The 22,374-nt window shown below is 45.9% G+C and overlaps 1 protein-coding gene and 1 pseudogene across 5 annotated transcripts in view; both read right to left on the reverse strand.

The window, feature by feature from the left end:
• Positions 1 to 527: 527 nt before the first annotated feature.
• On the reverse strand, positions 528 to 1,561 carry LOC127686540 (phosphatidate cytidylyltransferase, mitochondrial-like; annotated as a pseudogene).
• Positions 1,562 to 13,012: 11,451 nt separating this feature from the next.
• The window catches only part of Gbf1 (golgi brefeldin A resistant guanine nucleotide exchange factor 1), a 138,758-nt gene continuing 129,396 nt past the window's right edge, over positions 13,013 to 22,374 (reverse strand). For 3 of the 5 annotated variants that reach the window (XM_052184680.1, XM_052184675.1, XM_052184687.1), the window contains 11 exons: positions 19,865 to 20,090; positions 19,229 to 19,389; positions 18,879 to 19,125; positions 18,560 to 18,765; positions 16,317 to 16,467; positions 16,082 to 16,212; positions 15,795 to 15,896; positions 15,408 to 15,521; positions 15,099 to 15,279; positions 14,678 to 14,806; positions 13,013 to 13,863 (listed from right to left, as the gene is read on the reverse strand). In XM_052184680.1, the coding sequence (XP_052040640.1) occupies positions 13,583 to 13,863; positions 14,678 to 14,806; positions 15,099 to 15,279; positions 15,408 to 15,521; positions 15,795 to 15,896; positions 16,082 to 16,212; positions 16,317 to 16,467; positions 18,560 to 18,765; positions 18,879 to 19,125; positions 19,229 to 19,389; positions 19,865 to 20,090 (1,929 nt within the window). In that variant the 3' untranslated portion in view covers positions 13,013 to 13,582. The remainder of the gene's footprint in view (positions 13,864 to 14,677; positions 14,807 to 15,098; positions 15,280 to 15,407; positions 15,522 to 15,794; positions 15,897 to 16,081; positions 16,213 to 16,316; positions 16,468 to 18,559; positions 18,766 to 18,878; positions 19,126 to 19,228; positions 19,390 to 19,864; positions 20,091 to 22,374) is intronic. The other 2 variants (XM_052184686.1, XM_052184685.1) reach the window with 1 other exon arrangement.

Genomic DNA, 22,374 nt, shown 5'->3' on the forward strand with positions numbered 1-22,374 from the left:
GCTGTTGTTTTTGCTCATTAGCATTTGGAAAATTAAAGTTAATAAAGCATTATATAGCCTATCTCTGTGGGTCTTTGTTATCCCTTCTGTTTGTTAGGCATCTCCATTAAAGTGTGATTAGATGACAACTGCTTGTCCTATAGGGTTGTTTGTATACCTTTAATATGCTGTATACATTTCTTTAATTTTTCAAAATTGATTTTCTAATTTTGTGTTCATTGATGTTTTGCCTGTCTCTATAACATCGGTGTTATATATGTCTCTGTGAAGGTGTCAGAGACCCTGAAACTGGAGTTACAGACAGTTGTGAGCTGCTATGTGGGTCCTGGGAATTGAACCAGGGTCCTCTGGATGAGCAGACAGTACTCTTAACCCCTGAGCCATCGCTCCAGCTCCAATATGATTTATATTGTAATATGTAAACAAATGTTTCATCTTACTAAAGACATATGCTGTAGCATTATCAAGTCTTAATTTGTACAGGTAAGTCCATGATAGCCATAACGTCTTTTTTTTTTTTCTGTCAAAAAGCATGAAGCCATTTATTTATAATTTACACGTAACACTTGACATCAGTCAAGTCAGGACGCTTTTCTCATCCACCCTTTCCACATTTTGTTCAGTTTCCATGAACTATAAATCACAGACTTCTTCACACCAGTGGTAAAAAGGCCTTTGGTGTTCTGCCTGATGCTGGAAGGTGTGACAATTGATGAGACCGCTAGTCGCACCACATCTCCACGGTCGGGGTCTTGAGCCACTTGCAGTAAAGTCTCTTCCACATCCCTGTGGAAGGTCCCAGGAGGATCCATGATGGGACTGATTTGCTGCTGTAAGGTTCTGGGTAGTGTTAGCCGAGTGAACTGTCCTTCTGGGCGTTTATCTATCTCCCGTTGGCCTCGCTGCATCTGATACACCACCCGGGGTCCTTCTGTAATATACTCTCATGGAGCTCTCGGAAATGGGCTACGTTGGCCTTCACGATGCTCAGCACTTATGCTTGTTTCCTCGTCAATCACCATGCGGAAGTCACCTGAGTAGGAGAGCCCAGCAATCTCGACGAATAGGTCTTCTTCGGAGAAGCTTTTCAGTAGAATGAGGCAGGCAGTGGTCGCTGCGCTCTTCAGGTTTTTATCCAGGGCAGCTCTGAGAACCATGTTCTCATTTATCAATACACTCTTCACAGGCACTTGGAGGTGTCCGGCGAAATATAGGTTATTCCAGTTCAGGAAGTCCTCAATCAGAGTTCCAATGCTAATAACCCCATATTTGATCAGAGGGTTGGAGTAGACTCCGGCACCATAATTATTCTGGACAGATGAGATGATCCTGGGCCCCAAGAGTTTGAGGAGGGAATTCTTCAGGTTCATTGCGTGCCAGGCAACAGAGTCTTCTACTGTGAACATTAAGTCTCTAACATGGGATTCTCCTGGTGTGCACTGGGTCCTGCCTGGCGACACCCCGCGGAACCATAGACAAAGGCCAAACTCAGGTCCTCTGGGAAGTGAGCCAGGATCCTGCTCAGACCCATTCCCAAGCTGTCCAGCGCCTGCAGCGCCATAGCGGGGCTGGCCCACCATAGGACAGAGGATGCTATGTGTACCCTGTGTTCACAATTCTAGCCATAACTTTTTGTTTGTTTGTTTTTTGGATTTGGTTTTTTCGAGACAGGGTTTCTCTGTATAGCCTTGGCTGTCCTGGAACTCACTCTGCAGACCAGGCTGGCCTGGAACTCAGAAATCCACCTGCCTCAGCCTCCCAGAATGATGGGATTACAGGCATGCGCCACCACCACCTGGCTCTAGCCATAACTTCTAATAAAAATATAATTACAGAATCAGCTTTTTCAGAATGTAAAGCAGTTGTCCATTGAAATCCTGAATATGTATCTTTGGCATGGTGCACATAACTTTAATTTTCCAAGCTCTGCAAAATGAAACACATCCATCTGTCAAATATCATTTCTTTGGGTACCTTCTGGCCTACTCCCTGTAGGTAATGGAGTTTGGTTATACAAGGAACAAGTAAGACATTGCCTTATAATTCCTTGGCTTGTTGCCAAGTGTTAGAAAAAGTTTTCTTTGTTGCTTTGCTGTCAAAATGTGGTTTTAAAAACAAAATCCTGAAGCTTCTAGTATATTTTCTATCAATAACTGATTAATTTCATCATTACCTTGAGCCAGAGGGCCTCTTAGACCTGTATGGGATCTGATATGTGCTACATACAATGCTGTCTTCTATTTCTGATTACTTGTAGTTGAATAAATAGTAAGTTAATTCTGAATCATTTGGAATAATTTTGGCAGTTCCAACATGTAAATCAACACATTTTGCATATTGAGAGTCAGTAACTATATTAGGAGATTCTGGAATATCTAATAACACCATCAGAACAGCATGAAGCTTTGAGTTTGAGCTGGAACATTAGGGATCTGAGTTACTTTATACATTTTCTGACTTATAACTTGATTTTCCTGATTTATTTGCATCAGTATAGAATGTAGGGACGCCAGAAATTGGTGTCCCTTTTACTATATGAGGGAGAATCCAATAATTTCTTTTTTACACACTTGAAGTCATTTACTTTTGGCATGTTTGTGTTAATTTCTTCCAAAAATAATTACTGCACACTCTTTTCCTGTGTTCTTTTTTTTTTTGACCATAATGAGGTCATAATTTCTGCATTAGTAAAAGGTATTACAGTTTCTTCTGGATCTATTTCTGCTAATTGATGAAGACTCATTTTTCCTTTTAGAATCAATTTATAAACCTTTTCTATGTAGGTCTTTAATTTTGTACTCTGCTTGTGTGCTTAAAAACATACATTCTAAGACATAATCTTCTCTCTGTGTGAGAATTCCAGTGGGGGAAGGAGTAGCATATGTACAACAGGAGAAGATGCAGGCCATCTGTGGACTGCTACGATCTAGATGTGCGTCCTGTAGTTTCCTTCCCATCAGAGGCAACTCCTTTTCAGCCTCAGTTGACAATTTTCTTGAGATATTTAAATCTTTATTATCTTGTAAGGTTCTAAATAAATGACTCAGATCTTGAGTAGCCAAGCCAATCATAGGCCTAAGCCAGTTAATATCTCCCAATAATTTCTGGAAATCAGTAAGAGTCCTTAATTGGTTCTCCTAACTTGTACCTTTTGTGGTGTAACTATTGTAGGCTTATTTTATATCCTAGATAATTAATAGAATCTCCTGTTTATATTTTTTCATGACCAATTTGTAATCCCCAACAAGGCAAGGTTTTCTTTATTTCATCAAATATTTTTTCCAAGGTATCTGTATCTGAATCAGACAATAAGATATCATCCATATAGTGGTAAATATGGATTGAGCTCTGATAAGTGGATATTAGCCCAAAAGCTCGGACTACCCAAGATACAATTTACAGACCACATGAAGCTCAAGAAGAAGGAAGAACAAAGTGTGGATACTTTGGTCCTTCTTAGAAAGGGGAACAAAATACCCATGGCTCACAGCCAACCAATAGACAAGCACAGGGCCCGCAATGGAGGAGCTAGAGAAAAGACCCAAGAACTGAAGAGGTTTGCAGCCCCATAGGAGGAACAATAATATGTACCAGCCAGTACGCCCCCTCCCCACCTGAGCTCCTAAGGGACTAAACCACCAACCAAAGAGTAAGTACACTTGGAGGGACCCGTGACTCCAGCTACATATGTAGCAGAGGATGGCCTTTTCAGACATCAATTAGAGGAGAGGCTATTGGTCCTATGAAGATTCAATGCCTCAGTGTAGGGGAATGCCAGGTCAGGAAAGTGTGAGGGTGGTTAGTAAGAGGGGGAGGGGTGATAGGATGGGGGCTTTTGGAGAGGTAATGAGGAAAGGGGATAACATTTGAAATGTAAATAAAACAAATATCTAATAAAAATTATGGATTAAGGAAACAGTTTATGAATTATCCCCAAGGGCCATTGTATAAAATATTGGTATAAGGTAGGACTGACTATTCAACATTGCTTGAGGAAGAACCTCCCAATGATATCTTTTTATTGGCATGGAGTGGTTAAATGTGGGCACAGTGAAAGTAAATCTTTATCATGCTACCACAAAAGGATTTTGCAAAAGCAACATTTTAAATCAATCACTGTAGTAGGCCATGTCTTAGGTATCAAGGCAGGCAGTGAGATTCCAGGCTGTAAAGAATCCATTTGCTGGATTTTATTGATTGCACTCAGATCTGATAATACCCCCATTTTCTAGATTTCTTTTCAATGACAAATAAGGAGAATTCCAAGGGCTGGTGGACTCTCCTATATGTTGTGCCTTGAGCTGTTCTTGAAAAAGCGGCACTAGTCTTGTCAGTTTTCTTTTGTCATAGGCCATTCATTGTTCTACCCAAATAGGTTGGCCAGTCGTCCACCTTAGTGGCTAGGCCATTGGTGTTCTGCCAGCAGCGGCTCTGTCAGATAAAACGGGAGAGTCAGTCTCCACTGTATCCTGCTTATGGACACCTTGGATAATCTGTGACTGTTCTTGATAATTTTTCAATACCTTCACTAGGCATATTTACTATTTGTCCCTGATGTTGGAAGAATGCTAACCCGTGGTTTCCATTGTTGCAATCGACCTCTTCCCCATACATTCATGTCTATATCAGCCACAAATGGCCTTAATTTTCCTACCTGACCTTCAAGCCCTACACATTCAAGCCATTTCACACTTTGCTTTATCTGGGATCAAGTGTCAACCCCTTAAATTGAATATCTCCCTCCCGAAGAGGCCAATCTGGAGGCTAAGATTTTGGTGAGATTATGGTTGCATCTTCTCTAGTGTCTATCTTTCCTTCAATTTCAATATTATTTAGAAGTGCCTTTAGTTTTTACCTATGATCATCTATAGAAGTTTACCAAAATACTTGCTTTTTGGTTCCTTCTGGTTTTTCTGCTTTGTCTGTTGAAGTTGCTCTGACTTTGATGACTGGGTTTTTGATATCTATCTTCAGTGTTGTTTAAGTGCTCTGTGGATGAGTTTCTCCACTGCTGACCTGAGATGGCTGATATTGGGGCCTGTCAGAGTCCCCACTGGGTGTTTCCTGACAAGGAGTCACTGTGTTTGTCTCTCATTGATCTACGTTCATTAGTCCAATGCCGGCTTTTGCCATATCTTCTGTGTATTCCAGAAGGCTCAGACCTTCTTTCAGAATTTGCTTGGCTCTGCCTACAATTCTTTTTGCAATGATTTTGCTTACCATGATCAAGACATTTGGCAGTTTGGATTTTCCCAAAACTAGGGGATCGTATCTCCTAATAAAGACTTATCACATGAATGAGATCCAATGTAAACTGTAGGTCTAATCCGCTCATCTATCAGTGCAATGAAACTTCTGTGTTTTTGGAAAGTCAGTTTTGTCGAATGATGTTTTGCTGGGGCACACAGGTGAAAGGATATTTTGCTATAGTAGATGTTTGAAGTTCTGTTTAAATGGGGTGGGGAGAGGTGACATAAGTATGAAAGAAACAATATTACAGAGCTTTTGGACTCTTAGATGACTTAAAAATACATATAGGAGTGGAGAAGACAAATAACTTAGCTGAGACTGGCACAATACAGATTATAATTATTACCAAGCTGGTGATTCTTATTCTAATATCAATAACCATAATGGCTTTTTATCTCTTCTCAAAGAAAAGGGCTTTATAGAAACAAGAAAAGGAGAAAAGTGAAAATATGGAGACAAGCTTTAGGAGAAAAAATTAGAAAAACTTATAAATAAGATTCAGAAAGATACTTAGAGACAAAAACATTAAGAGCTGATCCTACTGCACCACCATAATTAAATTAAAGAATGCCAGCCAAAGGATGCTAGAAAACCAACCTTAGCTTATCCAGTCATTGTACAACAAGAGCTAGCAGACACTGCACACACCCAAGATTATGAAGTGATTGGGGGCACCCGGTAGATGTGTTAAGATTTGATAAAATTTAGAGCAGGATCATACCCACGCCCCGAAGAACAGGTTGCAGAGAACCATAAAAATGGGGAACTATCTCAGGATGGGCCATCTGCTCTGGGCAGTCCTATTTCATCACATGGTAAATGTTCGTGACATAGGAATGTGGACCACTGATCACCTATGACCTGCCCTCAGCACCTACCAATGAAATTTTAGATTACCTAATACTTCTAGAGAGTTCCCCTGGTTCCCTATAAGAAGGTCTGTGTGTGCACCAGGCGGTGGTGGCGCACGCCTGTAATCCCAGCACTCTGGGAGGCAGAGGCAGGCAAATCTCCGAGTTCGAGGCCAGCCTGGTCTACAGAGTGAGTTCCAGGACAGCCAGGGCTACACAGAGAAACCCTGGCTCGAAAAAAAACCAAATAACTAACTAACTAACTAACTAACTAACTAACTAACTAACTAACTAACTAAATAAGGTCTGCGTGTCTTTTTTTCTGAGATTGCCATTTTAGAGAATGGGTGATCCCATACTGCTTATTTCTGCAGAATAAACACTCTTTGATTTTGCATACTATCTGAGTCTGGGGTCTTTCTTCAGTGATTCACAGACCCTTACAACTGGATCCCTTGGAGCTGGAGTTAGAGGAGGTTCTGGGTGCTGGAAGTCAAACAGGACCTCTTTAAGAGCAGCAAGGACCCTTAACTACTGGGCCATCTTTCACACCCCTAAACCTTCTATTACAGAAACTTCCAGATATGTAGCAATTAGAGAGACAAAGTACAATGAACCCGAACCCATATGTAACAATTCCCCCAGCAATCCCCTGTGCAGATGGCCTGGAGATGTCAGTTTCTGTCATCTCATCTCTCTGGACTTAAGAATTTCTCCTTCCTGTCCCTTCCACATATTTCCATCGTAAGGAGTTCTGCTTCTGCACCCAGCCCTGGTATAATGTCTGGCCCAGAGAAGATGCATCAGAAATATGCTCATCCATTTGCCAAGAAACACTGAGGACCTGCTCTGGAAAAACAATGTCCCTGCTTGCAGATGAAAATCAAGTAGACATGTTATTTCTAAGAACTGTGGAGGGAAATTAAATATGCAGGATGATGCTTGTGAATAACCAGGGTTTTCAGATAGTCAGGGAGAGCTGCTCCACATAGGTAACAATTAGACAGTGACTGGAAGATTGGAAGATCGGTGTGTGGCACATGCCTTTCATCCCAGCATTCTAGAAGCAAATACATGTGGATCTCTGAGTTTGAGGCTAGGACAGTATAGAAACACTCTCTCTCAGACAAACAAACAAACAAACAAATAAACAATAAACAAACAGAAAAGACAGTGCCTTGAAATAAGTTAGGGAGGGTGTGCCGTGTTATATCTAGAGGGAGGGCTGAATACTGCAAAGATTCCACATGATTGTGTGTGCACAGCTAAGGAACAGCATACCTGTGCAGATGGTATAAAGCAAGGACTTTGGAGTAGGGCTGTAGATTAGAGGTAGAGCATTTCCCTAGCATGGACAAGGCTCTGAGTTCAATTTCCAGGACTCTGTCTCTAAAAGGGGCAAGGTGCAGGGGTTGGGGGCAGGGGCGGGGGGCAAGATGCAGGAACATAATGCAGGGGTAAGATGCAGGGGGCAGGGATCAGGAGGCAGGAGGTAGGGACTGTGGATGCATTTTGTTCTGAACAGGATAAGCAGTGGGATGAAAATGCCTTAGGTTACACAGAATGCATGGTATATCAAGCAAAGACAAGAGAGAGAGGCCGGGGCCCTGTAAATTGTGGTGTAGACTTGGCGAGGACCAAAGGATGGGGAAGGGGTCCTACCGTGGGTAGCATCAAGATTGTCTGAGTTTTAGCTATAGATGCAAGAAGAGAGTTTTTGTTTTTATTTTATTGTTTTGAGGCAGGGTCTCCCACTCTAGCCCAAGATGGTCTTACATTTGTAGTCACTCTCCTGCCTCAGCCTCTAAAGTGCTGACATTGATTATGGGCATAAGACACCACACTTGGTGAGAGGATTTGGGGATTCAAAACTTTCAGAGACATTGGGTAGGCTTAGGGAGGAGCCAGTTTGTAAGGGGTAATTAAGAATGTCTGCCTTGGGGGCTGGAGAGATGACTCAGTGGCTAAAAACACTACAGAGGCCCAGGTTCAATTCTCAGCACCCACATAAGACTTTACATGTGACACTTTACTCCAGTTCCAGGGGACCTGACACCCACTTCTGGCCTCTGGGCAACAGGTATAGACATGGTACACAGGCAGACATACTACAGACAGGCAAAGACACATATACACATAAAATAAAAATAAACATAGCTTTTTAGAAAAGAAGAATTTCTCCCTTAATAAGTTGGTAACTGTGGAGGAGCTGGAGGGCAGGAGAGTGGCTCTGAGTTGGAAGTGAGCTAGCCTTGGAAAGTTGAAGCTGGGTACAGAGTCAATGCGATGGGTGGTATTTGAGGCTTAGCCAGAGGATGGCATCAGCTGGAGAGAACAGAGAACAGATGAGAGAGCTGAGAACTGCGCTCTGGCTGCTCAGACGTTCAGAGGCTGTGGGGAGGAATCAATAAAGGGAACAGAAAAGGGCACATGGCCAGCCGGATGGGTGAGGACCAAGGGAAACCAATGCCTCAGAAACAGGAAAGACAGATTTCAAAGCACAGATGGGGGCTGGAGAGATGGCTTAGCAGGTAAGAGCACTGATTGCTCTTCCAAAGGTCATGAGTTCGAACCCCAGCACCCACATGGTGGCTCACAAAGAGATCTGACACCCTCTTCTGGTGTCGGAAGACAGCTACAGTGTACTTACATATATAATAAATAAATCTTTTTTTAAAAAAAGCACAAAAAGGCTCTAGGAGGAGAGAGGTCCTCAACCTGTGGGTCCTGACCCACTCGGCAGCCCTCTGTCTCTAAAAATATTTACATTATGATTCATATAAGTAGCAGATCTACAGTTATGAAGTAGCTATAAGCATTATTTTAATGGTTGGGGGTAGTCACCACAACATGAGGAAGTATATTACAGGGTTGCTGCATTAGGAAGGTTGAGGACCTTCGTTCACTCCAGGGGTTCAACAGTTCTGCCACTCCTTGGCTTCTGTCTTCCAGAAGGAAGGCCTATGCATTAATCGCCATGCACTCTGTTGTTTCTAGGGGGCATGTGGGTGGGTGGGTGGGTGGGTGGGTGGAGGCATCAATTTTTTGCAACCTACTTTTAATAAGAGCTCAACCTCTCCTCTAGCCTACCACCCAGGTCGTGGAAGAGAAAAGTTATTAGGATATGGGAGAAGTGGATCTGTTCAGTAATATTTTTTTTAAAAGATTTATTTATTTATTCTATGTAAGTACACTGTTGCTGTCTTCAGACACTCCAGAAGAGGGTATCAGATCCCATTACAGATTGTTGAGAGCCACCATGTGGTTGCTGGGATTTGAACTCAGGACCTTCAGAAGAGCAGTCAGTGCTCTTAACCACTGAGCCATCTCTCCAGCCCCAGCAATAGTGTTTTGGGGTCAAGCTCCATCTTCTTTGGCAGTTCAGTCCCATAGCAGACACCAAATATGACCCAGCAGCTGCAGACCAGTCCTCTAGGTAGGCAGACACCAGGCACAAACCAACAACTGTAGTTCAATCCTAGAGAAACCACCAGGCTTGCCAACCAGCCTGAGGCTGGGCAGTGAAAGTGGCAAACTGCCACAGGAGCCTCTCGTGCAGTTCTCGAGTTTCTCTCCATGTTGGAGTTATCACAAGTTCAGTTCAATAATGTGGTGTAAAGTGAACCAATACATGTGTGACATTAGTGTAGAATGGTGAGGGGTACAGACCAAACCAAGGCTCAGTGCTCATCTCCCACTGTCTGTGGGGTCGTATTTATACTCCTTCATTAAAGATTCTTTCATGTGTTTACTATATCAAAGCATCCTTTCCCCTGTGCCTGCTTCAGAAAAAGTCTTTCCTTTAGCAAGACATCCTTTCACCTGTGTACCCCAGCAAACTATCATTTGACATAACTTTCTGTATTAGTCAGGGTTTCTATTTCTGCACAAACATCATGACCAAGAAGCAAATTGGGGAAGAAAGGATTTATTCAGCTAACACTTCCACACTGCTGTTCATCACCAAAGGAAGTCAGGACAGGAACTCACACAAGGCAGGAACCTGGAGGCAGGAGCTGATGCAGAGGCCATGGAGGGATGTTCCTTACTGGCTTGCTTCCCCTGGTTTGCTCAGCTTGCTTTCTTATAGAACCCAGGACTACCAGCCCAGGGATGGCACCACCCACAAGGGGCCCTCCCCTCTTGGTTACTAATTGAGAAAATGCCTCACAGTTGGATCTCATGGGGACATTTCCTTAAGGGAAGCTCCTCTCTCTGAGCTAACTCCAGCTTGTGTCAAGTTGACACACAAACCCGGCTATTACACTTCCCAAAGAACTAGAAGTTTCCACTTCAGGTGGGGGTATGGGTGTACGAAGGAGCCAGGTAGCTCATTTGTAATTCCTTTCTACCACCATCTTGCATGAGAAAATGTACATGTATTCTCAGTGTGTGTGTGTGGGTCTGCACTACCACCAACCCTTAGGATGAAGCGTCACAGGAAGAAACAGGAAGCAGAGAGTGAGCTGACCTGGTCCCCACCTCCACATTCCATATCTTTGCCTCTCAGACGTGTGGATGAGTCATTTGAGGGGTGCTTAGGCAAGCCAACATGGACACACTCATCTCCAGCCATGTCACTTCTCAGTGTGAGGGTCTTTGGGTTTTGTTGTTGCTGCTGCTGTTTTTCCATGAGAGGGTTTCTCTGTGTAGCCATGGCTGTCCTGGAACTCATTCAGTAGACCAGGCTGGTCTTGAACTCAGCGATCTGCCTGCCTCTGCCTCCTGACTGCTGGAATTAAAGGCATGTGCCACCCCTGGCCGGCTATAGTGTGAGAGTTTTAGCTTTCCTCTGGCCATTTAAAAAAGAATTATAATTTTTTGAAATTATGATTACATCTTCCCCCTATCTTCTATCCAATTTTTCTCATGAACACCTTCAATCTCTCACAAATTCATTGGTCTCTTTTCTACTTTCTAATTGCTACACACATGTGCACATACACACTCTTTATTCCTAAATGCATAAGTAGCATGTTGTTCAGGTCTTGTTTTGGCAGCCATGTTGGCAAGACTTCATGGGTGTCTGATTATTTTTGAAGTCTACTCTCATAAAGCTCTAAGGGAGATGAGCATTTTCCTCCAGACCAGGCTGCTTCTTTTCCCCAAGGATCCTGTCATTTCCACATCACCAAGGTGTCTGTCCTTGTTGGTCACATTGAGTCTCCTCTCATGGCCACCTTTGCCTTCTGAGAGGAGCTATCATGGTCATGATTAGCTGTTCCTTTTTTAGAATAGAACGGGAGTTCTGGTGAATCGTTTTCTTTAAAGGGTTTTTTTAATTATGTGTGTGTCTGTGTGTAGGTGTGTGCAAATGAATGCAAAGACCAGAAGAGGGCATCAGATCCTTCTTGGGAGTTGGACTTACAGTTTTGGGGCCACTCAACATGGATGCCAGACTCAGACTCAGAGCTTGAGTTCCCCCCTCCCCCACCCCAAAAGGTTTTCTTTGCTTCCTAGCAGGGAGTCAGCATCTTGGCCTCTGGCTTCTTTTCTACTTGGTGAGGCTGAGTGACATACAGTTGTTGTTCCCTTTTCTTCATAGGATGGCCTAGTGCAGTTCGCCCCCAAGCTGGAGATGACCAATAAAGAGGGGCACCAGGCCTGGGGACAGTTCCTCATATTGGGGGAGCGAAGGACAGAGTCTCAGCTGAGGTTCCAGCTACCACCTCCCATCTGCCCGTGCAGTCCTGCCCTCAGTGATGAAACCTCTGTGAACCCCCTCCCATGCTGGCCTGGGACTCTCAGCTGAGGCAGGTGCCCGAGTCACTGTGCTCCTGGATGCCACCCCAATACACTCATTGTTTACCAGGCTGGACTTGGTGGAATCATTGCTTTGGTCTCTCAGTGATTGGATAGTTCTGTACATGGATCTAGGGAAACAGCAGCGGGCCTCCAGGTGTCTTTGCTCTCCCCACAGGGAAACAAGGTGCTTTCACAGGGCGGGGCTCGGAGGGAGAAGAGGGGCTGAGGTGAGGCCCCGGCAGGCAGGCTGTAGACTCTGGCTTTTCATTGGGTCCTTGCTCCTGATTTTCTCAGGGGCAGGGATGAGCAAGGCTTCCGATTCATGTGGAAACTAGGCCTGGTCTGGACTTGGATGAGAAGATAAACGTTGAGGTTTTTATAACTATTTCCCACAGAAGGTGGTTCCCATTTCCCAGGTGCTCTTTTCTATAGTTGAGTGAGATAGTTACCGGCTCCAAATTCTGGCAATGTACAAATGCCAAGCCAAGGGAAGCTGGCACTGTACGGAGAGCTGGGCATCCATGCCAGGTGGAATTCCAGGTGCCACAAGAGCAAGGTTAGCTGGTCCCCCAAAGGCCCCAGACGCCTCCCTCCCAGGACTCACTGGAGACGGAACCCAAGAAAGTCAGGCAACCAGGTAAGTTCTGCCTGCGGCACGCTGCCATCCCTAGGATCCCAGCCCCGTGTCTCGGTCCTTCAATCACATTGGAGTAACTGGGGCAGATGGTAGATGGAGGTTGTGGGCAGGGTCCAACTTGTCTGGGGTCAGACTGATAGCTGCTGTCCAGAAATACATGGCTGCAACTGTGGGCAAGATGCCTCTGCACTTGTCCAGCCTGATGACTCCCAGAGACTCATCGGACAGAAAGCTTCTGGGCGACTGCACCTGCTCTGGGTTACCTGTTCCATGACCCTGGCAGGTGTTCTTATAGTGTCTCTCTTGAAGCAGTTATGAAACTGCCTAAGCCCCTGACACCGCTACATTCCGGCAGTGGGGAGGGAGGAGCCTCTGGCTGCTGGCTGGTCAGGTGGGTCAGTCCTCACAGGAAGCTCAGCTTCCTTCACTTTACCTGTTTCTCCAAGGCCCAAGCAAACCTTGGAGAGGATATCCTAATAACACAGTGCCTGACACAAACACATATGAAAGCAGAGGGGGGGGTAGGAACTGTGTGGTACTAAGACATTTATTATATCATAAAAAGTTCACTGTCATCATTTCCCATATGTACATGCTCCTGTGCACAGACCCATCAAGTCCGACCTGTCCACCCTCCCTGGTGCCAAGCATCTCCAAACTGACCAGCTATTTAATGAAGGAAGAAGAACTGGAGGAGGTGGCCCAGGACTCAGGGGACTGGATAGAGAGAGGGACAAAGTGCAGAGTGGCTAGGCTTGGCTCTAATGCCCAACCTGGCAGGGGGCACATGGCAGGCACTGCAGGGTTGGCACAGCAGGGTTGGCTCTATGCCTCCCCAGGGCTGCCAGGCTGCAGGCAGAGGCTACAGGTTCTGCCTGCACCCACTCTCAGCTTGGAAGCTCAGGAATGAATGGCAGAGGAAGAGTCCCACAGCCTGGAGTGGATCCCAGCAGGGATTATAAAAGTTGTCTTTTTCCCCATCAAGTAGTAGCAACAGCAGCTTGCTTAGGGCCTAAAGATGTCTGTGGCCCCTGAAGCTGGAAGCAGGGCCTTGAATGCCTGATAGGAAGGAATGGTCCTGATCTTTGAGGGACCTGCCTTAGTTGACCTCAGAGGTGGGGATGGGGTCTGTAGGGCGAGGTGTGGCTAAGAGAGGCACTGGAGAGGTGGCCTCAATGAGTGCAGGGTTGAGGATGATGGGCAGAGTCATGGGTGGTACCCCTACCTGCAGTGGGGAGGTCAAGGGCTGTAGGATTAGTGGGGGCTGGGCCAGTGGGGGAGGTCCCTCTGGGGCAGGACTCAGTTTGCTGGGGCTAGAGGCCACAGGCGATCCGGGGGAGCTGCTGCTGGGAGCTCGGGTACTCTCAGGCTTCTCTGAGTCTGTAAAGATACAATGGTGGTTGTAGTCAGACTTCTGGTTGGCATGAGACAACTCTCAAACTTCTTAGTGGAATCACCAAATCTATGCTCCTCCCTATTCCTCTCCCGGGTTATAATGTTGGAAGCTTCCTCTTAAAATTTACACCATGTAGAAAAATGAATTAAAACAAATAAAAAAATAAGGCTTAAGTTTTTATTTTGCTTCTAAATACAAACTCTATTATAGAATTGGCTACCCAGGGCCTGGAGAGATGGCTTAGCGGTTAAGAGCACTGACTGACTGTTCTTCCAGAGGTCCTGAGTTCAAATCCCAGCAACCACATGGTGGCTCACAACCATCTGTCATGGGATCTGATGTCCCCTTCTGGTATCTGAAGACAGTGATAGTGTACTCACATATATAAAAAAAAAATCTTAAAAAAAAATCTTAGAATTGGTTACCAAATGATAAAGGTATAACAAAATGCAAAATCTGTCAGTATAAAAACCAACTCATTTTAGAACCTAGCTCCTTGTCTCCACCTTCCCTCCTTCACAGTTCTCCTCAGTCAGGGAAGTTTTGGTCTGGATGTCTCCTACATCCTTTGTATATTCACTATAGGCCCCTGACTCAGCCCTCTCCCCAAGCCTGAAGGCCTTAAGCAGGTCTCTCATCACAGTGGATTTGGTCTTGCTATTTCCCACAGAAAGAGCAGGCAAATAGAATTCTCACCGTGACTCCTTCCCAGCCCCCCCAGGCCCCTCTTGGCAGGAATCCTAAACTGTTCTGGGCATTTCTTAGGCTTTTTCTAGATGACCAGCTCTGAGAACTCACCACAAGCCCCCACTTCTGAGGGGATCTCTGGGGGAGGTGGATGGCCAGGCATTCTGGGGTCACCAGCAGCAGGAGTCAGGTGAGTAGAGGCCAGAGGTTTTTGACTGTGAGGTTCCGTGGGCATGGGGTCTGGCAGAGAATCCAGATGGCAACTCTCAGTTTCTTTCCTGCAGGATTCTGGCTACCCACCAGGCTCCATTTTTCCCCTCTTTGAGACAGTGTCTCAGAGTAGTCAAGGCTAGCCTCACATTCACAGTGCCCCAGAAATAGCCTAAGTCTGCATGTCCTACACTCACCCCTAAACACTGCAGACTACAGGCATGTACTACCATGATGAACGTGAAGTCCTCACTGTCCACCCTCCAGTGAACACAGGAAGTGGAGATCTGAGGAGTACTTGTAAGATTAGCCTAGGCCCTACCCTGGATGACGGTCTGCTTGAAGAGCTCATCCCGTAAGTGTGGCAGGAAGCAATCGATGCGCTCCCAGGTGATCTCCCAGAGAGCAGAGGGGCTGCCTCCTCTCGCATCTGCACTGTGGAAAATCTCTGCTGTGTCCATCACCAGGAGCATGTTCTTCAGAGACTCGGGGATAGCTTCTGACTACAAGCAGTAATAGGAACATGAGAGGAACAGAGTTAAGACAGCCACCAAGGGGCAAACAGCAAGTCTTCCCAGTGTGTGGAAGATGAAGTGGTCAATGGAACTGGGGGATGGATGGCAGAACGTACCAGTAAATCACTGGAACCTGCATGCATGTACTTGTCCATGAAATCCAGGATGGTGAGCCACAGGGCGGCAAAGGTGGGCAGCGACAACAGTGGAGACAGGTGCTGCAGGAAGACCTAGAGCCCACCAGCCAGCAGTGTTTAGTCAAGGGTAGTGGAGGAACCTTCTGTAGCTGTCCCGAAGCTGAGGGAAGCTGGCCCCATCTTGTAAGTATTCAATCAGAGGTTACTCTGAAGTCCAGAACCCTCCAGAATCCCTGGGCTGTCTCTATAGCTGGCGGTTCTGAGCACTTACATTTCATCCTTGGGCCCCATGAGAAGACCTGGCTTCTCTCTGTGGGAAAAGGCAGGGATGGGGCGAGTAGGTGGAGGCAGAGTGGTCAGCAGTACCTTTGAGAGCAGTGTGGAAGCCCGCATCCGGGTCTCCTCCATCCCGCCCACATCCGCAGGGCTGATATTTTCCAAAAGCTTGGTCAGTAGAGGGAACAGCACCTGTAGGTAAATATCCAGTGTCACATTAGCGCAGCCAGTTGGGCCCAGGGAAGTCGGGCCTGGGCAGATGGGCACAGGACAGCAGAGGAGATCTAAGGCAGGTGGATGGTAGGAGCTCTTTAGGTTTTCTAACTCTTTCTGACTTATGATCTGAATTTTCTCTTAAGACCAGTAAGAAGCCCTACCTTGTTAAAGCAGGATTCCCATTCCAGGGCATCTAGCTTTTGAAGGTCATGTACCAGAAGGGCTCTCTGCAGATACGTCAGGGCCTGCATCCGCACCTGGCGCCGGGCGTCACAGCATAAGCAGGCGATACCTGAGCATGAGAGCAGGGTCAGGACCTTCCAGGCATCCGGTCTGGTGCTGCCCGGGCTTCACTGTCACCTGCCTGACCCTGCACACTTTCCCAGGTTTATTTACCTTGTAATAGTGGGCACCAGCAGTGGGCCCAGAGGGTACGCGAGTCCGCTTCAATCTTCTGGCCACCTGCCTCCAGGTGGCGCTGCTCCTCTGCCCACGAACTGTAGATTGAGGCTGCCCGTGTGTGCAGGGTGTGCATCAGGTCTAGCAACTGGGATCAGAAAGTGTACAGGATGTGAATAAGGTTGCTCAGTCCTTTTCCTCCCTCCCCTGCTGTCCCCGCCTGAGTCCTCAAGGGCCCTCAGCACGAGCTATGTTGTACCCACCCCTCACGAACTCCTCTTTTCAAGTGGAGCTCACTGTTCTGTCCTAGCAGTTTCTCAAAGACATCAAGAGTTACTTACAGCAGAGAACACTTTAAAAGACATGTGCAGCCGGGCGGTGGTGGCCCATGCCTGTAATCCTAGCACTCTGGGAAGCAGAGGCAGGCGGATTTCTGAGTTTGAGGCCAGCCTGGTCTACAGAGTGAGTTCCAGGACAGTAAGGGCTACACAGAGAAACCCTGTCTCGAAAAAACCAAATCCAAAAAACAAACAAACAAACAAACAAACAACTCCCCCCCCAAAAAACCTAAAAGACATGTGCACTGAGATAATACCACAAGATCGCAGTGAGAAAGGCACTTTCTTTTTTTTTTTTTTAATTAATATTTTTAAAGTGTACTGGTATTTTGTTGTGCACCATGAGCATGCTGTGCCTGTGGAGGCCAGAAGAGGGCACTGGACCCCCCTGGGATGGGGGGGGCCATTGTGAGCTGCCATGTGGGTGCGTACTGGGAGTAGAATCCAGGTCCTCTGGGACGGAACCTCTGGGACAGAACCTCTGGGAAGGCTCTTAAACTACTGAGCCACCTCTCTGCCTATGTCACACCTGCTCCTACTGTTATTTTGTTAACTTCATTACAACTAAAACCAAAATACTTCTTTTGTTTTTGCGTATGTCCACATGTGGGGGGACAGTGTGTAGGAGTCGGTTTTCTCCTCCCACTGGTGGGCTCCTGCGCTGGCTTCAGGTCGCCAGGCTTGGCATGACCACCTTTACCCACTGGAGTCATCTTCTGAGTCATGGCAGCTGCCTTGCTAATCTCATCTTACAACGAAGCAAACAGGGCTAGTGAGACGCTCAGCAGGTAAGCACCTGCCATGCTCGCCTGGCAGCCCACGCTCAGCCATGAACTGGGACCAAGCAGGAGAACAGACTCACACAGCCGCCCATCCTCTGACCTTTGCACTTTATGTGCATGTGAGTGTGTACACGCCCACATACAATGGTAAAATTAAAAACCAAGCAAAGGCTTCCACGGGCAACAGTGTCTGGCCAGGGTTAACACATTTTTTTTTCATCAGTTTTCTTTTTTAAAAAAATTAGTTAATGTTTTTTTCAGGACAGGGTTTCTTTCTCTGTGTAGCCCTGGCTGTCCTGGAACTTGCTCTATAGACCAGGCTGGCCTTGAACTCATGGATCCTCCTGCCTCTGCCTCCTGAGTGTATTTATTCTATTTTTAAAAAGACTTAATTATTTTTTTATTTTATACTGTATGGGTATTTCACCTGCCCTTTCATCATCTTCCTAAGGCTACTATGAAAGGTGACTGTTTCTCCATTAATCTAGTCAGAGAAAGTCAGCTGGAATAGACACTAAATAACTGGAAGAATAGACAAAATGCTAGAGATGTAGCTGCCTCTTGTTGGGGGGGGGGGACTCAGTGGCTGGATTACAGGAATGGATGGAAACTCAATTTTATCAGTCTGTCCTTTTATATCTTCTGAATTTTTCAGTATCATGCACATATATTACAGATAAAATAAGTGAAGTCCCTCTCTATATCTGTATATCTATGTACTAGGAATTGAACTCAGGGTCTTGAACATGCTTAGGCAAGAATTCACCACTGAGATAAATCCTTAGCCCAATAAATGAATTTAATTTAATGCCAGGCATGAGGTACACACCTTTAATTCTGATATTGGGAGGCAGAGGCAAGTAGACCTCTGTGAGTTTGAGGCTAGCCTGGTTTACCCAGAGTTCCAGGTGAATGAGAGCCACATGAGGAGACCCTGTCTCCAAACAAACACACTGTGAGCAAAGACTTCGAGCTGTTTCAGACGAGGGAGCTCTGTGGAGGTGGTGGTTGAGGGGAGGGGCAGTTCAATGGCTGTTTGTTCTGAGTTCTGACTTTCCCTGGCCCCACCCAAGTTCTGAGCCTCAGGTCCCGGAGAAGAAGTAAAGGGCGCCATACTTACGTCCTGACTGACCTGTAAAGACACCGTATGGTAGCTGGCAGGCACACCTTCATCCTCCTCTTCATCACTGTGCCCGCCCCGAGAGGCGTGCTGGCTGGATGCCCGGGGCCGCCGAGGCATTGAGCCCTCCTTGGGCTTCTTCTTGAAGCGGCTCCCTCTGCTGTCACACTTATGACTCTTGCTGCGTTTATCCTGGGACTTGCACCCTGAGCGGAGCCAGACAAGGTCACATTCCCACAGCCTTAGGGCAAAGATACCCAGCTTTTCTCCCCTGTCCACTTGACCCACTCCCCAACAGCCCCGTCAGCAGGAAACCTACCGCCATTCAGACTGGCTTCTACAAAGATGCGGAGCGTCTTGACGCAGAGCTCAAAGTTGTCTGGGGTGATGTGAGCAGCATCACGGACAATGAAGGACAGCGACTCCACACACTTAAGCAGGGACTTAGTGTCATGTGGGCCCAGGTCCAGGCCCACTGTAAGGCTGTATTGATTGACCAGGGGTGAAGGGCCTGGTCTGCCGAGCCCCGCTCCTGGTTTGGAGTTATCAATGTCATCCTTCCCCACCTATAAAATACACATGGTATAGGCTGGAGCCCCATTCTAAGCCAGACATCCTCCCTGAGAACTAAGAACCTTTGTTATAAGCCTAGGATGGCAGTAGACTCACCACTAACCAACCACTGTTGACCATATCGGCATCTGTGGCTGATCGGTGTATCTTGCCAGGTCTGCCATGGTCAGTGTAGACTTCTGAGTCGGAAGTGTACCCTCGGTCCAGGCTGACATCATTTTGATGGTAGGACGGGAGCTCACTGTCCGACTGTGCACCTGAGGCAGGCAGGGAAAAGGCAGAGTAAGAGCTGAGACGGGACACGGGACAGGACAACAGACTCAAAAGAAAGGTGCTGAGGCCTAGCATCTTCTCTCATGTCTGGCTTACTTTGGCCCAATCACCAAAAGGTTGAGGTCTGGATATCTTTCCTGACTAAATAAGGCAAGAAGCTAATTTGGGCTTCTGATAGCAACTAGTAGCAGCTGTTAGGTAGAGGTGGTGGTATAAGGACAAATGGTTCTGTAACATGGTCTTCATGACAGGAGAAACATGGCTTTGATAGTCTTCTTGCACTGCCTACTTTGCCTGTATGCTATCTAGCTTGTGGTGGAGTCAATAGGCTCAGGAAGATTTAGAAGCAGATGGCGGAAACCAGGTGTGTTTAATTTGCTGAATGGTAATAACCTGTGTTTTGTTTTCCCATTGCAGCTGCTGGGTCCTAACTGCTTATTTCCCCGGGAAAGGGCATACCAGCATCAGGAGCATCGGCCCTGGCTGTGGCTTGTAGAGCATCTGGAGGCTTCACGCCTGAGCCAATGCACTCCAGCAATGTGAAGAGGGTGGCCCAGTCATCACCCGAGTGGATGTTGGCAGCATTGGTCTTGAGGAGTTCATGCAGCCCATATGCAACCTGGTGGCTGACTCTGGACAGCACGCTGGCCTTCATCAGTAACAAGATGCGCAGGGAGAGCAGGACCTGGGTAGGGATGGGAGTAGGAAGTGGGATGGACATACACACAGTCCCTAATCTTCTCCATTAGCCATTTAGACTAGTGAGGGGAGTTTGCCTCAGGCTCAGCTGTTCCTGGTCTGGCCTTGGTCTGCCTTGGCTTCTCTTGTTTTGGAGTACTGGGAATTGAACCCAGAGCCTTGGTGTGTTAGGTAAGCCCTCTACGGCTAACTTCATCCTTGGCCATGCGGCCATGCTTCCCTTTCTTTGTATTGGTATAGTTATGACAACACATAAAGAAGTTCCCTATGCACTTTGCCCAGTTTATCCGAGAGGCACTAGGATGCAGAGCTAAGTGAAACATGGCAACAAAGACGGACTTCACTATAACCCACTGGTTTCCATAGTGTTCCCTAATACTATGTGAATCCATGTGTATGTGTGTGTATGGAGTTCTACACAGTTTTATCAATGGTGTGTGGCTGTCTATACACAAGTCCTCACACCTGGGACCCATGTTGGCAACAGCTGCTTTTCAGTTCTGTCCTGTCCTATTCCTAGCCCTTAGCAATTTCTCCTCAACTTCTAAAATTCTGTGAATCCTAAATGTTATCTAGATGGAATTATTTATCTTTTGAGACTGAATTCCCTACCTGGAAATCTACCTATGTCTTTACACATCAGGTCTGTTGCTTTAAGTGGCTGAACAGTATTCCATGGTATGTGTGCACAATAGTTTATTCTCTTATTGGAAGTCATCAAGGCTGACTCCAGCTTTTGGCTTTGATGAATACAGCTTCAATTAATATTTATATACTCATTTTAAAGCTAAAATAAACCTTAATTAATTTTTTTCTGGGATAAATGCCCAAAAGTATATTTGCTGGGTTGTATGGTATATGAATATTCAGTTTTATAATGAAGTGCCTATAGAGTAGCTGAGTTTTTTATTCCTACCAGAAATATATGGATAATCTAGTTTGTCTGTATCCTTGCCAGCATTTGGTGTTAATTTTTAGCTATTCTGGTATGTTATTTTTGCATTTTCCTAATGCTAATGCTTCTTCATATGCTTATTTGTCATTTGGATAGATTTTTGTTAAATAGATGACTTGCAAACATTTTCTATTGCTCTATCTTTTTATCTTTCTCAAATAAGCTTTCATACATTGAATGTTTTGAGCATTAAAGAAGTCTAATTTATCATTCCTTCCTCTTATGGACTGTGCTTTTAATGTCAAGTTAAAAAAATCTATTGGACTGGGCACAGTGGGTGAGTGTGCACACCTTTAAATCAAGCACTTGGGAGGCAGAGAGAGGCAAATTTCTATATGAGTTTGAATCCAACCTGATCTACATAGCGAGTCTAGGCCAGCCAGGGCTATCCAGTGAGATACTGTTTCAAAAAAAAAAAAATTAAAACCTAAAACCTAACTGACTAACTAACTAAGTGTTTAGTCCGTTCATGTACCATGTCCTTGTAGACCTATTCTGTAGGGGATGTGCCAATCACAACAAACAGTAGCCTCCACTCGCTGGGAGTGGGGGGATGGGGGGATGGGGGCAGGCATCCTCATCTTTGCTTCCTGTTACTGTCAAGGCTCTGCAGTGACTTCAGAAGCTTGCACAGACAGCAGGAAGAATTCATTTATCTTTCTATGCCCTTGGCAGCTCCATTCTGCAGCTGGTGTGCAAACACTTGAGGGGAAAAAATTAATTTAGGATCATGCACAGAAGCAAAATCAGCCTGTTTTAATTTTTTAAAGATCTGTTTATTTAATATATATATGAGTACTCTGTCTTCATGCATGCCAGAAGAGAGAGGGAATCAGATCCCATTATAGATGGTTATAAGCCACCATGTGGGTATGTGGGTGCAGATTGAACTCAGGACCTCTGGAAGAGAAGTCAGTGTTCTTAACCACTGAGCCATCTCTTCAGCCCCCAAATAAGCCTGAATTAGACTGTGATCAGGTCTAAAGTGAGAGATATGAGCTCAAGTCTCCCCCTGCTGGTGGGAGATCTGTGTTCAGGCATGTTCAGGCTTTTGATTTTTGTTGTTATTGTTTTTCTTTCTTTCTTTGAGACAGGGTTTCTCTGTGTAGTCCTCGCTGACCTGGCACTCACTCTGTAGACCAGGCTGGCTTGGAATCCAAAGGTTTATCTGCCTCGGCCTCCCAAGTGCTCCCAAGTTGTGCCACTACTGCCTGGTAGCTTTTGACTTGTTAAAAAGAGAATGAAGTATGTAATAAACTAATAAGCCACATTAACAATCTTAAGTTTAAAATCCTAAGATTTTCTCTTATGGGTA

Source organism: Apodemus sylvaticus, chromosome 1 (assembly GCF_947179515.1).
Source record: "Apodemus sylvaticus chromosome 1, mApoSyl1.1, whole genome shotgun sequence".
Taxonomy (NCBI): domain Eukaryota; kingdom Metazoa; phylum Chordata; class Mammalia; order Rodentia; family Muridae; genus Apodemus; species Apodemus sylvaticus.